Genomic DNA, 18,837 nt, shown 5'->3' on the forward strand with positions numbered 1-18,837 from the left:
TGATGTTTAAATTGATATGATAGCTTTGAAATAAAAGTAACTGAGGCTTTGGTAGAGGTGTCAAACGTGTTCTTACCCTAAACTCTCACCAAGTATTGGCCATCTGCTAGAAAAGCCACAAGCCACTCTTTAAATGTGGTGTTGGATCATGTTCTGAATGGAACAGAGAGTTTACCTCATTCTTGGGCTCCCATATATACTTTTTTATTTATAGCAAGAGAAAAAAATCATAAGCATTTTAAGTGTACAAACTTACATTAACTTTCCTCCAAAGTTCCATTCCTGCGCCCTGCATGTATGGTACAACTTTCACGTTGGCTTTCAGGTTCCACTAAGAGTACAGTGATAGTTGGCATCTTCCTACTCCCTGGATGGAAAGTCAGAAACAGCCAAGAATCCAGGTTCTGTACAAATCGAGTGACACTTTTTCTTACTCTTTCATCCTGAGTATGTATACTTTATGCTAGCTGAGACCTCAGTCTCCAGGATATGGTGACTTCTTATTTTACTGACTGAAGTGAAATGCATTGTCATATTTGGGCAAGTGTTCTCAGTATACATCTTTTCAGGTGATTTAGCTAGTTCTATAGGCATTGATTGGAAGCCACCTGAATGCCTTACTGATGAGTCCATTTGTCAATAAAGGTGTGCTTTGCTGAACTATGGTAATCAATGAAATTTACCAATGTTTGTCTCTAGGTTGGGACATAAATGTGTCATGCAACACAACTATGTGAAAAGTTAAAAAGAGAGAGATATAAATGGGTAGCAATAAAGAATATAAAACTAATATAATATCGATCTTGTCTTAGTTCTGCATTGCCTAATGAACAGTTACTTGGAATTATCTGAATGATTAAATTTTCCTTTTTTACAGAGAAGCATAAACATTCAATGTAGGCACACATGCTTGTAGAATAACAGAGAAAAGCATATCAGTAGGAAACTAGAAGTTATGCACAGAAATACTAATAAAATAATTTAGGTTTGGCTAACAGTATTATTATTTATTACAGAACAAAGCCGTATGTGAGTACATATCATTATTAAATGAGTCCACTGGGACAATATCTCCAAGCCATCTGAGTGCTCATTTTGACAGCCTCCACATAAAGGGAATATAAAGCATTATGTTTGTTTTCCATAATTCATAGAAGGTGCGGAATGTACAAGTCTGGATGTAACTATTCAGGCCTTCCTTCTGAAAAGCCTCCAAACTCTCTCTAAATTCTCTGTGGTCTAATGGAAAAGTACTGTAATTCTTCAAAACCACAAGGTCAAAATTATCCTAAAGTATTTTGAAAAAGTTTTAGCATTATAGAGAAAATGAGTAGCAAATTTTCTAAGTTGCTTACATGTAGCATTTTCTTCCTCAAAATGTTATGTACACTGTGGTAGATGGTGCTCACGAGGTAGCCACTTACTGCCCTTCATTTCTTCCTTTCTGTGGTGAGAACTGCACATCATGTGCTTTTTGTGACACAGTGTGGTCCCTGAAACATTTTAGCTTTAGTGCAATTCGTGGTTTCTCTATAGAAAACAGAAAATTTTCCTATTTATAAGACGGGAGATTTAATGAATAAGCATCTATAAGTCTACCTACATCTTCCATCCTGAGGAAATAAATTTGATGCTTAGCAGGATACCTTGGATAGTACAGTGCTGGTAATGAGGTATGACTCAAACAATAAACATTCCTTAGAATAAGAGAAGTGTCTTTTCCCTGGCGTATGGTTCTTTTTCAATATGCTTTGCATAACATGTTAGTGAAAGGAAACACCCATGATGGTGTGAGTTGTAGAAGGAGGGGTTTCTGAAGGATGGGTAACCTGAAAATGAGGATTCAGTGAGCAGAGTATGGTAGCATGAAGCTGTAATCACAACCTTTGGGAGACAGAAATAGAGCAATCACCTGTTCAATGCCAGACTAGGATGTGTAGTAAGAGAACACAAAGGATCATTCAATCATCCTAGGCTTCACTAAGAGAAAGGAGTGAAAGAAAGGAAGGAAAAGGGAAGGAGAGGGAGATTGAGTGGTATGTAAACATACTTAGGACCCACACCACTACCTCCAGTGCCCTGAGTGTTCTGCCATTAAGTTCCAAGAATCATGGAAGATTCATACCTATACAATAGTAGAAGGCCCTCCCCTGCTTCATTATGGTTATGTCTTCTCAGTACCCCAGAGTCTTCTGTTAATACTGCTTTCTAGACAGGGGCATTATTTTCATCTCAGAGCTATTCCTGGTATGGAGAAAGCAGCATATTATTTCTTATCTCATGATAGTAACTGAATATGGCTGATACTGGGACTTGACGACTACTTGGTAAATGTACAAATAGTCCTACCATTATTCTCAATTCACCAACTCCTTTGTAGAAAGCACTCACAAATGTGCAGGCATTTGCTTAGCCTACTGACTCTTCTGAGCATAGCCATCAATGCTGAATGCTAACAATAGCCACTAATATGGAAAGGATGAGAAAGGTTATCTTCATTATCAAAAGGAGCAAACTGGAGTTCTCTTGCTAATACCATAAGTAGCAAAACAAGAATCACAACTTAGTTTATTAACATTTCCAGTAACTTATTCTTCTACTAGCAGGTAGGTCTAACCTTTGGTCCAGAGGCTACATGTACTTCAAGGTAGCTATGAAAAAATCCTTACACATTTGCACATGACAATGTCAAGTGATTGGGCACTATTGTACAGTACACTACCTCTCATCATGTCATTCTAGGGCATAACCCTTAAAAGTTCTTTCATTATTCTTCCTTACATGAGAATGTCCTCCTTGTTGAGATATATATCATGTCATAGAAATATGATGCAAAATAAGGAGAATATAGATTTTTCAAAGAATACAGAAATTTTAAATTAAAGCAACATAACTGTGAACTATCCACTATTCATTTTTCCAATCAGTTTAAATTAGTTTAATGTAGGTTTTTAAACTTAAATTTAGCTGTCTTTCTTTTATATTAGTAATAATATTTTATTGTTTATATTTTTCTTTCTTTTTTATTAATCATTTGATTCATTTACATATCAAATGATAGCCCATTTCCAGGTTACTCCCTCCACCACGTTCTTAATGCTTGGTGAATTATAGTGCGTCATTTCCTTTTAATTTACCTCCTTTTGCATCACATCTCACATCCTGCCACGAGTATTTGGAATATGAGATTGCCTTTTTATATTTGCTTGTTTCAAATAAGAGCTTGTAAAATTTGTAATTTTTATGCCTTAAAGGCATGTATAATTTGCATCCAAAAAAGCTGCTTAAATTTTCCCCACATCTTTTTACTATTACAATCCCCCATAGCATGCCTATAACACAGAAAATTGCACAAATGTGAAGAATATAAATTGTGAGTCATGTCTCATCTGACATAGGTTCCCTGTCATCACTTAGTTGAGAAATTCCCCATGATGAGCACACGGGATGACATGAGTATATTTGGCTTTAACTGTGAGACATTGAAATGATTGTAAGTTCCTTTCAAATGAAAAGTGAACCTCTAAGCATATAACATTTCTGATCGATAGCCACGCAATCCAGAAAAAAAATAACTTGAATGAAGTTATATTCTTCCAATGGCTGTACATAATGGCATAGGTTTGGAAGAATCTGGTCTATAATACTCTTCTGATCAGGAAAAAATATCTGTGTAAAATTAACAGTTATGAAACAAGAAGGAGAAGACATTTTCAAAAACTGTCTCTGAATCAAAGCTGGGTTTACAATGTTAATTTGATTTTTCCCTTCTATCTCATCTGCCAGTACCATGCTCACTTTAGCACATCAAGCAAGAGAAACTACTGGAACAGTGCTTATTATGTTATGATTACTTACAGCTTCTAAGACAGACTTGTTTGCATTTTAATTGTGAAAAGTGAATTAATATGATTTCCATAGTAATGCATCTTCTGCTGACTACCACACCTTACCCATAACCAGACAGATGTGAGATGGCTGGAACCTGGAGAAGGCAGGAGGAGGAAGGTATGAAAGAAAGTAACAGGAAAGAAAGAGAGAGAGGGGAGGAAGAGAGCACTAAGGAAAGGGACAGGAAATGGAGGAGGAAGGAAAGGAGAGGGGAGGGGAGGGGAAGGAAGAATGACAGGAGGGAAATTGGGGCAGAGGGGAGTGTGCAAGCTGATATAGACCAAATATAACTACCACAGGAAAGTTTAATGGTCATCATTGCACTTCTTGACAGAACAACTTTTGTCTACATGGATTGCATGAAAATGGTCTCACATGTCCTCTATATGCATTAGATGTGAATTTGGAGAGGCGAGACACAGTTCTTGTTTTCTTGTTTTCATCTGTTGTCTCATTTCCTAACTGTCTTCTTATAGGACTCGCCAGAAAACAAACTCAGGCATAGGTAGTAAGAAAGTGATTTTTGTTGTTCTTATGGGGTTGTAAGCCCCTTCGGCTCTTTCAATCCTTCCTCTAATTCCCCTAAAGGGGGTCCTGTTCTCAGTTCAGTGGTTTGCTGCTAGCATTCACCTCTGTATTTGACATGCTCTGGATGGGGGAGGGGGAGGGGATAGGCGGCTCATAGACAGGAAACCGGGAAAGGGAATATAACATTTGAAATGTAAATAAAGAAATATATCTAATAAAAAAAAGAAAGTGATTTTTGCCTATGACGGCAAAGTAAGTGCCCAGTATCAGCAGATGTTTTTATATAGTGACAGAGACTGAGACTTAAGAAAGAAGGTCTCTAATGTATGAATATTGGGAACTGTTTGCTGCTATTAAATGCATTGACTTGGCATAGAGGAGTTCAATGTATCGCATCTCACTGGTGATCAGCTACAATGTCAAGTGCACTATGAGAGTAGCTCTGTTAAAATGATTGCCTCAGTGTTCTAATTTACAGTACCATTCCTCTCCCTTGGACTCTACCCACTTCACAATTCACAAACAAGGTCCCCTAATGGATATTGTTTAAAAGTGAACAGGCCTGAAGGTGGTCAAGCTGCTTCTTCTTTGCTCTCCATATTAAATGTTATTCTGATAGCCTGATAAAGTCTAGTAGAGTACAGGTTTAGTTCTGACTACATAATTATGCTACAGATATATGGAAAAAACATCACTTAGGCCCTCCAGGTGCTTAAACAGTTTGATAGACTGTAGCCATTCTGCCATCAGCGCCCCCAGCTGTGTTGCTTAGCAACATTTTAATTCCAGAACAATCGAAGGAGATGAAATCCCCATGGAGAGGGAAACAGAAATAAGAGGGCTGTTGACAGATGATCTGAGTTGTTCCTTCTAATATACTGTGAAGATCACTAGCTCTTTTCATGAATGATAAACGGACTGTATACAGATCAATGGGCTCAGCAATAAACTGGAACCAGTCTCCATGTCTAAGGTGACTCAGGCCATGAGGCCCAGAAATTTCTTCATTTTCAGATTGGGTGCTTGTGTTCCTAAAGGTTCCAAGGGGAGGAAATTGATCTCAGTATTTGGGAATTCCTTGCCCTTTTGTAATGTCTACTGCTAAAAGTAGTTTTGAAAATGAACATTTTTTTTGCATTTCTCTCACAGTGCAGGTGTGTCTGGGTGTCAAGAAGAAAGCTAAGGTTAATGGTCCCCTGCCATAGACCAACCATTTCTTTGTCAGTCCCCCAAGCTGTCACTACAACTCAATCAGGCTCACCTGGGGTAACGTTAGAGTAAGAGGTGAGGAAGGAAGGATCTTTCTGTGCACCCACCACCTTGTATGGCTCCTGCTGAACTTTGTCAGGTGCTCTGACAATGGCCATCTGTGTTTGAGCACTTAGACAAGTAACTACATCCCCGGGGAAGAAAATTGTTTTCTATATCACTGCTTATCCATGGGAGCCTGTTTAATTCACTCCTAATGTTTCTAAAAACATTTTCTAATTTTATACTGCTTATTGTTTTGGTTACTAGTTGCAAAGATTATGCCTGTTAATAATGTCTAATTGCATTTTTCTCTCTGTTTGCAGGCTGTTGAAAAGGCAAAACCTAAGAATAATCCTGTGAAGTAAGTTATTATTTTTGCTAGTTGAAAATGTTAATTTTAATGAACTCTGTGCATGGGGGAAAATAAGGTCATAAATTACTTGTATTTTGCATTAATCTCTATTCATGACCATTTAAAGTCAAAAGCAAAACACGGGGGTAAATCACCCACCAATGAGCAAGGACCAGCTTATATATTTTCCATGTGTCCCTGATGAGGAAATGCTCCAAATTTATACAGTTTACATAAATTAATATGTGCCATTATGAATAGCTGCAAAGTAATATTATAATCATATTCAATGCATACTGCTTCAAGGTTTTTTCTTATGCTAAAAAGATTACATTTTTAATTGCAAACTTTGGGCCTATGACAGAGATGTAAATGCCTGAACATGTGCCAAGTGATCGCCAGCCACGTGGGGAGGGCAGCACCTTGGCATCAAGGACTTGGTACTCAGTTAATGAAAAGCTCATAAAAATACATTTAACTGAATGGTGTGTAGTGGTTGCTAACAAAGACCAGTAACTAAGCTGTTTTGTAGGACATGCAAATTATTAATAAGGCATACATTGTCATCTTAAATATAGTACATGTTACACACCCTGTCTTTTCTAGAAGGATTCTTGAAATTAAAAAAAATGGCTGTCTTGTCTTTTTGGTTTGTGTCATTTGATTGCAATCTTATGATGCATAACATTCTGGTCAAGGACATGGCCAAGGAAGGACTTGCTGTATTGACTGGTTTATTATAAGCCTAGAACAATAACATGTTTAGAAAGTGTGTGTTAATTTATGCCAGCAAACTTCCATTATACCTAGTATAAAATACAGAGATGGAGTATGCATTTTTTGAATAGTTCTTGGAGAATGGATTAGCTACGTCAAGAATAAAAAGATTGTTCCCATAGTGTGGGAGAATTAGCTTTTCTATGTCATACAGGTAGTGTTTAGCATACCCTTAAGTCTAAACCCAGAATCATTTTCCAGAGGTAACATATGTATACTGTACTCTTATATTTCATTTCACCTGTCTGTAGCCCTTTCCAGGGCCCTCGACAGTTGGGAAGTGTATTATGCTATACTGATCCTATGGGAACCAGTTTAGTAACTGAGGTTTTAGTCTTGTATGATTGAGGTTAGAATCTTCTCTGAACCCTGGCTTCTTTTCCATGTGTAGTCTGATAGCTCTTCCACTGTAAGCCTCTGTCTGGACAGCTCCACAGATTAGAAGATGGTGCTAATGAGGCAGGGATTAATTTACCCTGGGTGATTCATTAGTGGTGTTTTCCCCTCACAGACAGTCAGATTACATCCTTCTCTCCTGTATGGTTGCATACAGATGTGTGCTTCAGGTTACAAGGGGTAAGGCAAGGGCTGTCAGAGTATAAATCTTGCTTTCAGTTGCTCTAAGTTTAAGCTCTTCCTACAGGAAATGAGCCCAAGCTTCACTATTGCATGTATAGAACAGTCCAGTATCTCTTTATGGGACTACATTACATTATAATCTAATAACCTGAAGTGGGACCTGTTTTCTACCTGATCATTGTAAAACTGTGGCCCTACATATAATTATACATTTTATGAATTCTTATTAATTCGTAATGTAAATTCTTTCAAATACTAGATCTTTAAAGTGTTTTTAAAAGAAGATAGAAACCTTGGAAGGCTCAAAGTATTGTAGATCTTCCTGCTCTTAACTACATTTAAAAAGTCTACTTAGTAATAAAGTTAAGTTAAAGTACTAAGTATTTAGAAATGTCTTCTAATTAAATAATCCGGTATTAGTTTAGTGTATCTTGTTGTACTTTGAATCATAATATCAAATTCAGTTGACAGCCACAATTAGGTGGACACTTGAAGAAGAAAACCATCTTCCCAAGCTCATTCCATGGGCAGAAACTCTACAGCATTATTTACATTGGCAGGCAGAAGAACAACAAAAGAGTTTTTTAAAGTTTAATATACAGTGATCTTCATGTCTAATGACTGTCAATAAATTTTTATTGCATTCATTGCACTTCCTGCCCCCAAGATTAAAATTTGAGCCACATTTTCCATATGAATGAATAGATTACATATTATTCAGAAAATGGTCTTTCTGGGAAGCTTGCCCAGAAGCTTAACAAAGTTGTTAGCTCTCATCTAGTAGGTTGCCACCATTAGGCAATAGGAGCTTATATGTTGTAAATGTGTCCTCACCTACTCCCTGTTACTCTTATTTATGTCATGTCTAAAACTGTCCACATGATGCCCTTATTCCTTCTAGAGGCTTTTCATATTTTTACTTGTCTTTTAGTCTCTAGCTAGAATGAGCATTTGGTTCTATTATTGGAACATCAATTAGAAAATTTTGATGCACGCTCAGTGGAAGTTGAGGTCTAATGGCATCAATAACAACTGAAATATAGAGTGCTGTGAAGATGACTGTTTGATGAGATTTTATATAGTACTTTTATGTATAATATGGCAAATATTTAGAAAAATTCAAAATATAATAAGAATATTTCATGTCATGTGAAAACTAACATGACTTTTCAATATCTATCTGCATGTGAAATTGTAAATGGAATATAGATTCATTTCTTCATTTGTATATTATTTGTATTGGTTTTTATTCTGCAGTGGCAAAGTTGAATAGTTAAAAAATACTATATACTGTATAGAGTTTTACATGCTTACTGTATAAGTCTATATGCTACAAGTTCCCTATCTTTGGATGTAGTTGGACAGGTAGGAAAAGGCAGAAGAACTTTTAAAGACACTACAGGTTAAGCTACCAAGTCTTTTACTTTGGTGGATACTAGTATTAGAAAGAATCTTAGGCACTAAATAGGCATTTAATGAGCCATTACTGGGTGTTCAGGATTTTCTGGGACTGACATACTACGTAGTTATCAATACAGACAAACAATTCACTCTTTATTGAGGATCCAATGAATACATGGTGCATCATCAGGCAATGATATCGCAAAAAACAACGAATGTTTATCTACAATGTACTGCTAGTCTTTTGCAATTCAAAATTCATATTGGTTTTTATAAATTATGTAACTTCTAGATCTACCTAAGGCTATATAAATTATTGTTAGATTTGTAGCAAACTATTCACTAACTTCACTCAGTTTCTTCTATAAAAGTTCAAGCCCTCCGTATTTCTCAGCTACTCATTCAATTTATTTTCAATAACTTCCTGGGTATGTATTCTTTCCATCACTGTGGGGAAACTATGGTCCACATCAGTAAATATTCCATATAAAGGAGAATAAACACATACATGTTTAAGGAATGTAAATGCGTAATATCCTCATGTATAATAATGACCTTACCTTGACCATTAAATATTACTTCTGAGAGTCAGACTCGAAGTGATTGTTCCTAAGATTAACAATCAGCCAAGAGTTGTCTGTTTTATTTCTCTATATAGTGGAACTACAGTAGCAGAAAATCTTGATGGATGTAGTAAAACTAGAGCTCTGTAATGTGTTAGGAGAAGAGCCATTCACTTTTATATTATAGATTGTCATTGTAATAACAAGGCCTGAGAGATGTACACATTTCCCCCACCATATGTGACTTATCACATATATTTTTTAGTAAAAATCTACATTTCTGTTATTAAGACTTATGTGATAGTATATTTATGAAAATGTGAATTGCTTTTGGCTAAAATCCATGCACTAATAAGCTAAGTTGAATCTAACTGAGGTTGACATCTGTTGAGAGAAAAAAATAGGGAAGAAAGCATAAAATTATCTCCTGAATTTACACTTTAACAACATTGAAGAACGGGGTAGTTGTCGTTCACAAAACAGAGTCAGAATCAACTGAGATGATGAAATTACAGTTTTATTTGGAAAATGGTCTATCTTATAGATATGGTGGTTTCATTGTTGAAAATGAAAAAAAAATGCCCAGAAAGATTTTCTAGACAGTCGCTTGCATATCATTTATTATTTCATGTAATGGGTATTTTATTATTAAGACTGGCAGAATTCTAGAAATTATGATGGATGTTGACAGAACTAAGAGTAAATCTGACACAAGTCTTATTCTTGAGGAGTAGAATATTTAGTAGTGGTGAAAAATATCTTTTTGTAAAGAGCTAAATAGAAGATAGAATGATGGATGACTCTGGTATGCAGGAAGTGAAAAATCAAGGGGGGAGCTCTCAGGGGAAAACTTAGCACTGTTAAAGTTAGGGGTGGAAAGGGTAAAGGAGAAACATTTGCATCAAGAGTGCAAATACTACTGATTTAAGATACTAATTTGAGGAATAGAAGTGGATATAAAGAATTCTGACTGTCCAGTGGTGTGAAGATAGTGAAGGGACAAGTAGAAAACTCAAGTGAAAGGAATTAGCTTTGTAGAGTCAAATAGCACTAAAGCGCTCTTATCTTCTTATGAACATGAACAATCAATTAGTACTTTAGTCATTTAAACAGCAAGGAAGTGTTAATATAGGGTTCAAGTCCTGAAGTTGACATTAGTTTATCATATAAAATTGAATACATCCCTTCCTCACTCCACATCTCAGCAAGGTCCTCTAGATCTTAATAAAAACAGAAGCTTAAAAACTTGTTTTATAAATATACTCATTCTAGATAATCTTTAATCCAATTTGAAGTAGCATGCATGTATGCTACAATCATTGTACATAAGTATATCATCTACACACAGAGAGACACATATAAATCCTCATCCATCATTTTTTAAAATTTACATTTGAGAATTAGAGAGTAATAACCCATATAATTATAGTTTTTAAAAAGTCTGATGGGTTTCTGTGCACAGACATGACTGTATCCTCATCCATCATTTCTACATTTCACATCTGAGAATTAAAGGACAAGAACCTATATAATTATATCTTAAAAGAGATCTGTAAGGTTGAAAATAATTGTGGCTATCAGTATGTTGGACTGATACTCTGAAATGATCCCTTATGAAAGTTTTCAGAGATTCATTTTGAATGATTTTCCATGCATGCATATTGCAGATATATGGAATGGAATTGGATTTATCACCCTCATTCATACTGATAGGACAATGACTTCTCAACTGGGTTCTGCCAAACACTACTCTTGTGGGTTTGTCTTTAGAACAATATGACTATGCACTATGGGGGTTTAGCACAGAGAAGTCCTATAGACTGTTCAGTTGAGATTTATTTTACTAAGAGTTTCCCAAATGTGTTTGGCCAGAGGACATGTTTACTTTGAAAAATATATAGTGGGATGTTGAATGGGAAGATCAGTCCATAGGAAAAAAGTGGCCACACTGAAGCCTTGTCTCCATAGGTAGTTTGAGAAATCCAGTGCCCTAATAACTCATACCTAGTCTTTAATGAGAGTTCCTGAATTAAGCATACTATCTTCAAAGGTCTCATGGAAAGTAAACTCCAAGTCATGAAGCTACAAAATATCTCCTGTATTTCTTTTACTGTCACATTCCAAATCATTTCTAAGGGTTGCAAATATCCCCTGGTGCACACCCCAGCAAGACTATGGAACATGGAAATGTGGCTCCCTCAGAATGCCATAGGCAAAGACCTGTAGTCTTCAATGTGCTACACCAGAGGGGCAGGCTCCACTCATACCTTAATATTACCTGTCCACTCATATCTTAACTGTGAAATACCCACAGCAGTATGCTTCATAAATCTCTAGTCAATCTATAATCACCTCTATTTCATAGCCAACTAATGAGAAGACAGCAAAATATATTTCTCTAAACAGCTACATAAAATTACACTGTAAAATTATATGTATTTTTATAGGGTAAAAGTAGCTACAATTGGATACAAAAGCTTTCAGAATTTATCCTCACAGCTTAGTAAACGCTACACGAGTTTCCAGGTTACTGCTGCACAATTTTCTGGTACTTCCACCCCTGGAGTTTGAGAGAAATGCTATGTATAAGCTAAAAGGAGACAACTGAAACTCAGAGAGGTCAGAACCCCGTGTTTCTATATACTTCACACAGTGGCCACTACCATTTAGGAAAAACACACTGATTTTAAATTCCTCTGAATGCTTGGAAGATTTAAAAAGTTATATTACATAACTTTGCATAGCTGTTCATTCTCTTCAAAAATTAGTATCAAATGTGTCAATAACTAACGATTCATGAAATTGAAAGGCACTTAAACATTTAGAACAACTTCAGCTACATGGGGTTTATTATATCTGTAAAGAATACTTTCAAAGATTTAAGCATTTTAGTTGTAACATTATTATCACGCACCTTTCCAAAAGCTTTATGAAAAACATATCTCTTTAGGTAGCAAATTAACATCCTGATCAACACAAGGATGAAATAAAAACAGGAAGCACCTCTTTATTTCTAAATTTGTGGAACATTAAAGTAAGCCTAAAGTTGTAAAAGCAAAACCTTTGAAAGGAAATTAAGCTACATTTTTGTAAGCAACAACAATCTAAAGGTCCTATTAACAAACCCAGATCAAATATGTAGCACATAAAAAGGACCCAGTAAACCCAGAATAAGTTTCTGAAGGAGAAAAGATTTCATCAGAATGTCAGCAAAACAGGAAGATGCTAAGGTCTGGAAAGCACCATTGTCATTCAGCAGACTTGATTGCCTTTTGTCCTTAGGCAAAGGGGAAAGATTAAGTAAGTAATTTAAGTAAGGAACCGTGAGACAACTAGAGACCACTTAGTATATCGCTGATAATCTGGAATGAGATGGGATGTGAATCGATGGTTATTCCTATTACCCTTGTACATCTTAAAAACATCTTAGTTACTATTATTATCTAAGCTTGAAAGGGAAGAAAAGAGATGGGGGAATTTTAATGTAAATATGTTCGTTTGTAGAGTTAATCAGACAATCTGAGGAAAAAAGTTTAAGGTAACAAAGCAGCCATGGAATCTTATTAATGGTAGAGAAGGTAAGGTTCAGCCTGTTTTAGTCACTGTTGGTCACCTGAAGCACCAGATGAAGAGTCAGTGCTTTCACCAAGAGTTGCTGTCAGGTCTTTGAAAAGTAACTGAGGCAGTTTTTACCACCATGACCCATACAGCAGAGGGGTTATCTACAGTTAATCTAGTGGGACACTAATCGTATTTTACTCTGCATGATCTATAGAATTAATGATGCTGAAAGTCAACAAAAGGCAAGTGAACATAGTATGTTTAGTCTCATCCTTGGTTCTGATAGGGACTGATTCACATCCTGGTTTCTTGTTGCGCTGGTTAGTGTTTTCTATAGACAGGGATGGACAATTCCATGTGCTGTTATTCAAATGAGTCATTTTGAAATTGATCAGGTATACTAAAAATTATATTTTGACATTGCCATTCTGTTACCTTCTCTTTTAAAAATGCATGTTATTTATTTGTGTATGTATGATATGTTTGTGCCTGCATGATCATATGTGCACTAGCATGTAGTTATGTAAGTAAATAGAAGAAAGAGTTCATTAGCTGCCATGGGGCTGTAGTTACAGACACTTGTGGGACTCTCATGAATGCGCAGCAAAAACTCATAACCATAGAGCTATATCTGCAGACCCCATTCAGTGATCTTTGAGAAAACTGTCAGAAATCCAGAGTTGCATAGCTGATCTGTTAAAAACTCTGGAAAGCCACAAACCTTTGTTCTTTTAACAAATGTTAATTATGTACCTATCATGTGCTTAACACAATTTCTAGAGGGATGAGTCAGACAAGATCACGGCCCAGGCAATCTTCACAGTCTGGTAGGGAAACTCACAAATCATTCCACTGAAATGGAAACAGGTTGGGTCTGTGATTGAAGTTCATACAGCATCCTGTGAGGTACACATGAAGGACTGAGCAATTGCTTGGAAGCAGCTCTCCGTGTCGCAGCAGGAGTCCCCTGATAAACTGTAGGAGTACAAGCCATTCAAGAGAGTAAAATAACACTTTCAAAAGGCACTAAAAGAAGAAAGCAGGTGCTGTGCTGTAAGCAATGTGTGCTACTCAGAAGCTGCTTAGGAGAGAGGCCATTTTTTACAGTAGCAGAAAATACCATTTGTGAGTTAGAGGAAAGAAAGGAACAAGTAGTGACAAATGCCAAGGAGATGAAATCCCAAAATGTGCATTCTGCGTTTGATGGGTAAGTGGAGAACAATGAAATGTGGATAAAACTAAGAAGGTTTGGAAGAGATTTACTTACTTTACTAGTTATAGTTTAAAGTTCAGGAGTAGTCATAAAGTAGCGTTTTTTAAATGGCTTCCAAAAATTGACATCAAATCTGATTATATCCGATTAATCTTTGTCTGTGGGCTTTTGAGTAAATATCAACTCATGCCGAAGTTCTCTAAGTATCTAGCTGATTTCTTGTAGCTTCATGCATTCTTGATTGATAATTTATTGACTTCCACACATTTAATTCCATATTGCTCAAATGTATTTTTGTCATTACATATAATAATATTATTTTAGCTATAGAAAATATTTTTCCCACAGACATGAGTTTTCTTCAAAATGTATTTTTATCCAAAAAAATTCATAAGCATAGTAGGACTATTTTTATTCTTATGAAAATGATGTGTGCCTCTATGATAGCACAAAGCTCCAAAGAGTCAATCAGTGTGTTCAAAAGCTTGTGGTGATAACTTATTATGTAGGTGACTACTTTTTGCAGGACTGAGAAGAATAGACATGAGTCATTTTAACCAGAAACTAAACCAGGAAACAGATAATTTCTGCTTTCTTAAAATTGTGGCCTAAACTAATAACAATTAACCAGAAAGCCCACATTTGGAGAAAAACAAAAGTGCTCTTCCCCAGGAAAACATTTTCATTTGTAGAATTTACAACAGTGGCTGACTACATGCTATCACAAGCCAGTGTTTACATGTAATATATGTTTATACTGAGGGTGACATAAGGCTAAGAGAATTTTGCTTGGCATGAGGAAGGAAAAGACAGCCACAAGTAAATAAAATTTTCAGTTTTGAGGTGTGTGCGGGATGTGGGTCTGGGTGTGTTTATGTTCAGATGTAGGTGTGTACATGTTATGCATACTTACATATATGTAACTTCACACATGTATGAGTAATAATATGTGTGTTGGCGAATGTGTTCATGTGTGCAGGGACAGGTGGAGGCCAGAAGTTGACATTTTGTATCTTCCTCAATCATCTCTACCTTATATATTGAGGCAGCATTTCTCATTTGAACTCAAAACTTGCTGATTGGACTTTTCTAGCTAACCAGCTTGCCTAGGGAACCTTTGTCCCCATCTCCTCAGCATTGGGATTATATAGACAAGCTGCCATACCTACCCGAATGTCACATTAGTGTTAGGGATCCCAACTCTAGTTCTTACAATTATGTAGAAAATGATTACTATTAATCTATCTAACCAACCCCTGAAATATTTTTCTCAGTTCTCACCTCTTAACAAAGTTTTAAATATTTTGCTTCTTCTATATACCATGTACTTATAAATACATTTCACATATTTTGAACGATATTCCAGAAAAATTGGTTGGGTTTCTTAGCTAATCTTTGAGCCAGTTCATAATGTATATAACAATACCCCTACATGAAAGCATTATGAGGTACACTCATGGCAGGCGTGGATTCATTCCAACTGTTTCCAGGTTTGCATTGTTGAACCCTATAGCACATGTTCCTGGGAATCTGGGAATAACTGTATATATAGAAATATGCCTTATACATCTCTTTTCTACTACCTTGAGCTGTGTGTTACTTTCAACATAAATTAGATTAAATTTGAACTTACTTATACAGTGATGCAGTGTTCCAAACATGCAGTTTATTAGCATGTAGTACTTACACACTGATGCAAGGGTCGTTACTAAGCAAATTAGATCTGTTAATGGACTTACTTTGGGTATATGGATGTAAATATATACTTCTGACACACTACACTCGTTTAACAACCTACCTAATTTCAAGAAGGGATTTAACAGGAGTTGAACAAGTTTGTAGAGAACACTTTAAAAAGTAAGTGAACAATCACTTCTAAACCCTGTAAAATATGGCATGATATGTTTTCAGTTAACACCCAAATGGGAACTGTTCTGCAATGACATCGCAGAGAGCGACTGAGCCCTCCCTACATTAATACTGTTGGGAACAGATCCTGCTGAGGGAGCATCAAGAAATGTACAATCAAAACTATATCTGATAATTTTCTGCTGGCCTTTGATTATAGCTGGCAGAATTTAGAATATAATTTTAACATCTAAAAACTCGTCCAAGATGGTGAATAAGAACAATGGTTATTGGAATGTATGTTCATTGTGAGTAATGTGGGTGTTAGTTCAAAATAAGAGTCATTCTCTCCTGTTGCAAGAGAGAATACCTAAAGGGGGATTTTTGTAAGGGAATTGAGTCTGAGCAACACTGTTAAAATGATTCCTCCAACATAAATGGCCCAAGATAACTAGCTGTTTTGAAAAACATCACAAGCAAAAGAAACCTGACAATGTGTTTTGCCTTAAGCCTCCTGAAGAATACATATCTGTAATGGCAACAGGAGACAGAGCTAAGAGATCAGATCTCAACTGCATATGAGAAGCAGAAAAAACAAATGAAAGTGGGGCAAGGTATCAAATCTTAAAGCATGTAATTAGTGACATATTTCTCTAACAACACTCCTGTCCTAAAAGTTCCAAAAGCTCCACAAACAGGACCACCAACTAGGACATTGTGTTCAAATATGTATATCTATAGGAGACATTTCTTATTTAAGCCACAATATTGCCATTCCACAAGAATGCAAGCTGCATTTAAGTAAGTACTTTTACCTAGTGCTGTAACCATTTTAGGTGATTCTTTGGCTCTGTCCCCATTTTGGATGGGGGTTACATATGGGCAGTCTCAGTTTTGCTTGATATCATTAGGTATTTCCAAGAATGCCAAAGCAAATTCTTACCTCGTGGGTTAAGAAAACAAAAAAGAAACCGTGAAACTATAAATGATAATGATAGTTCCTATTTTGAAAGGCCATCTTTATGCTTAGGAATGAACAGGATTGGACATGAAGCAGTGAGGCCAGAACATACACTTATGCTTCCCTCTAGGAGTTGGGGAATCTGAGAGCTATTCCTTCTTCCCTACTCTTTCCTGTCAAAGTGTGCAATCACAGTGGGAAAGAGAGATTCCATAACTCTTTTCTTTGGCTAATAGTCACTGAAGTTGTGTAACTCCAAAGTAATCAGGGCAAATGAAGTTGTTACTAATCCAGACTTGACACACTAAGTCATAGATGTTTCTTGTTACGAGAGTTTAAGAAATAACTCTGTAGAATTATACAACTAAACAACATTCCTTTCATTTTTCATGAATATATAAGGAACTCAAACCATAGGTAATATTTCAATTATGGGGTAAAAATGTGCTCACTTAATACCAATGTGTACAAAGGATACTAAAAAAGCAATACTGTATTTCAGAAAATAAAACTCCCACCAAGTAAATTTTGCTTCATATGGCAATTTTTAGAGTTGGATTGTGTGATTTCTTCCCTCAAGGATTGTCCTTACACTTGCAATAATGAAAACTGATTTTATTGGAAAATCACCTCTGGGTGAGGAGCATAACTCCAGAGGAAACTTTGCATAGGAAAGAACTCATTTCTGGTGACAGTGGCATATTATTCAGGCCAGCACTGTTTGAGTTTGCAATCTCTCTGTTCATTCAGGCAGCTCATTCATTAGCATTCCTTCAAGCAGGGTGTAAAAACTAGTCACATTAGGAAAATTTACTTTGAATTATTTGGAGGACTTATGGTTTAGTAGGTCAACAATCAAAGTGTGGTTCTAAAAATGTACATTAAATATTTTATTATAATAATAGGGCTCACTATAACTTTTACTTCAAATGCTTAGCATAAAACTCTTTTTGCATAATGACCCACTTCTCTAAATAATTTCAAATGACAGGAGGAAATTACAGTAAAAGTCCAAGAGAGGATAGAATGAATGGCCATATCTAGTAATGAAGCCCTCACTCTAATGTAAGCATGGCTCATCCATCAATCATTCTCTGTCCATTGGGATTTGCTTCATGCTGGTTTTGTTTTTGGGAACAGCCTTTCTATACAGCCCAGGTTGAATTAAAAATTGTGATTTTTTTCCAGACGTAGTCTCCTTAATGCTGATGCCACCAAGCCCAGCTTATATTGGGGTTTTTATTACAAAGATAATCAGAGTCATCGTGGTGGTGCTGTGTATCATATCTCACCAAGATGCCCATTTAGGTTCACCCCACCTCTAAAGATCCAGCTATAAACATAAAATAACTAAAGGGAATATACTGAGCTTCTTGGATGAGACGGAGGAAGAGAAAGAGGAAAATGACAAAGATGCTCGCCATCAGGAGGGATCCTCATAATCTTTGGGTGGCATTAGCTTTAGCAGTCAAAGAACGGATAATCAAATGATGACTCATTTTGCAAGCTTGGGAGGATCATCTGCCAAGGGACTCAGAAGGCATAGTTTTGTGGATAGGACCGAAAAAACAATGATGAACTCAGAAACATAAATTGAATCTAGTCCTTGAGCTTCTCACATAGCACAAGAGGAGGGAAAATTCCCCATTGGATTCCTGTTAAAAAGACTCTCTGCTTAGGACATTTGGAGCATAAGAAAATGTGCTTAGAGACAATGTGACCAAGGCCTACTTCTAGGTTTGTAGTAGTGCATGTGTTGATGTAAAAGCCAAAATGCCAGTCTATAGTGAGTGGTTTGTCCTCTTACATTATGAGTTTCATGGCTAGATTACTAATATTATTTACTTTAGCCGTGAGTGAATAAACATCAATTCCCAAGAACTATCAGTCACACAAAGGTTTTATCTACATA

At 36.2% G+C, this 18,837-nt stretch overlaps 1 protein-coding gene across 6 annotated transcripts in view; it reads left to right on the forward strand.

Annotated features, from left to right (window-relative positions):
• Positions 1-18,837, forward strand: part of Aff2 (ALF transcription elongation factor 2) — a 504,502-nt gene that overhangs the window by 403,946 nt on the left and 81,719 nt on the right. For 5 of the 6 annotated variants that reach the window (XM_006229539.4, NM_001427288.1, XM_017602424.2 and 2 more), the window contains one exon: positions 5,994-6,031. In XM_006229539.4, the coding sequence (XP_006229601.1) occupies positions 5,994-6,031 (38 nt within the window). Of the gene's footprint in view, positions 1-5,183; positions 5,393-5,993; positions 6,032-18,837 lie in introns of those variants that run through there. The other variant, XM_039100405.2, reaches the window with a different exon arrangement.

Source organism: Rattus norvegicus, chromosome X (assembly GCF_036323735.1).
Source record: "Rattus norvegicus strain BN/NHsdMcwi chromosome X, GRCr8, whole genome shotgun sequence".
NCBI lineage: Eukaryota > Metazoa > Chordata > Mammalia > Rodentia > Muridae > Rattus > Rattus norvegicus.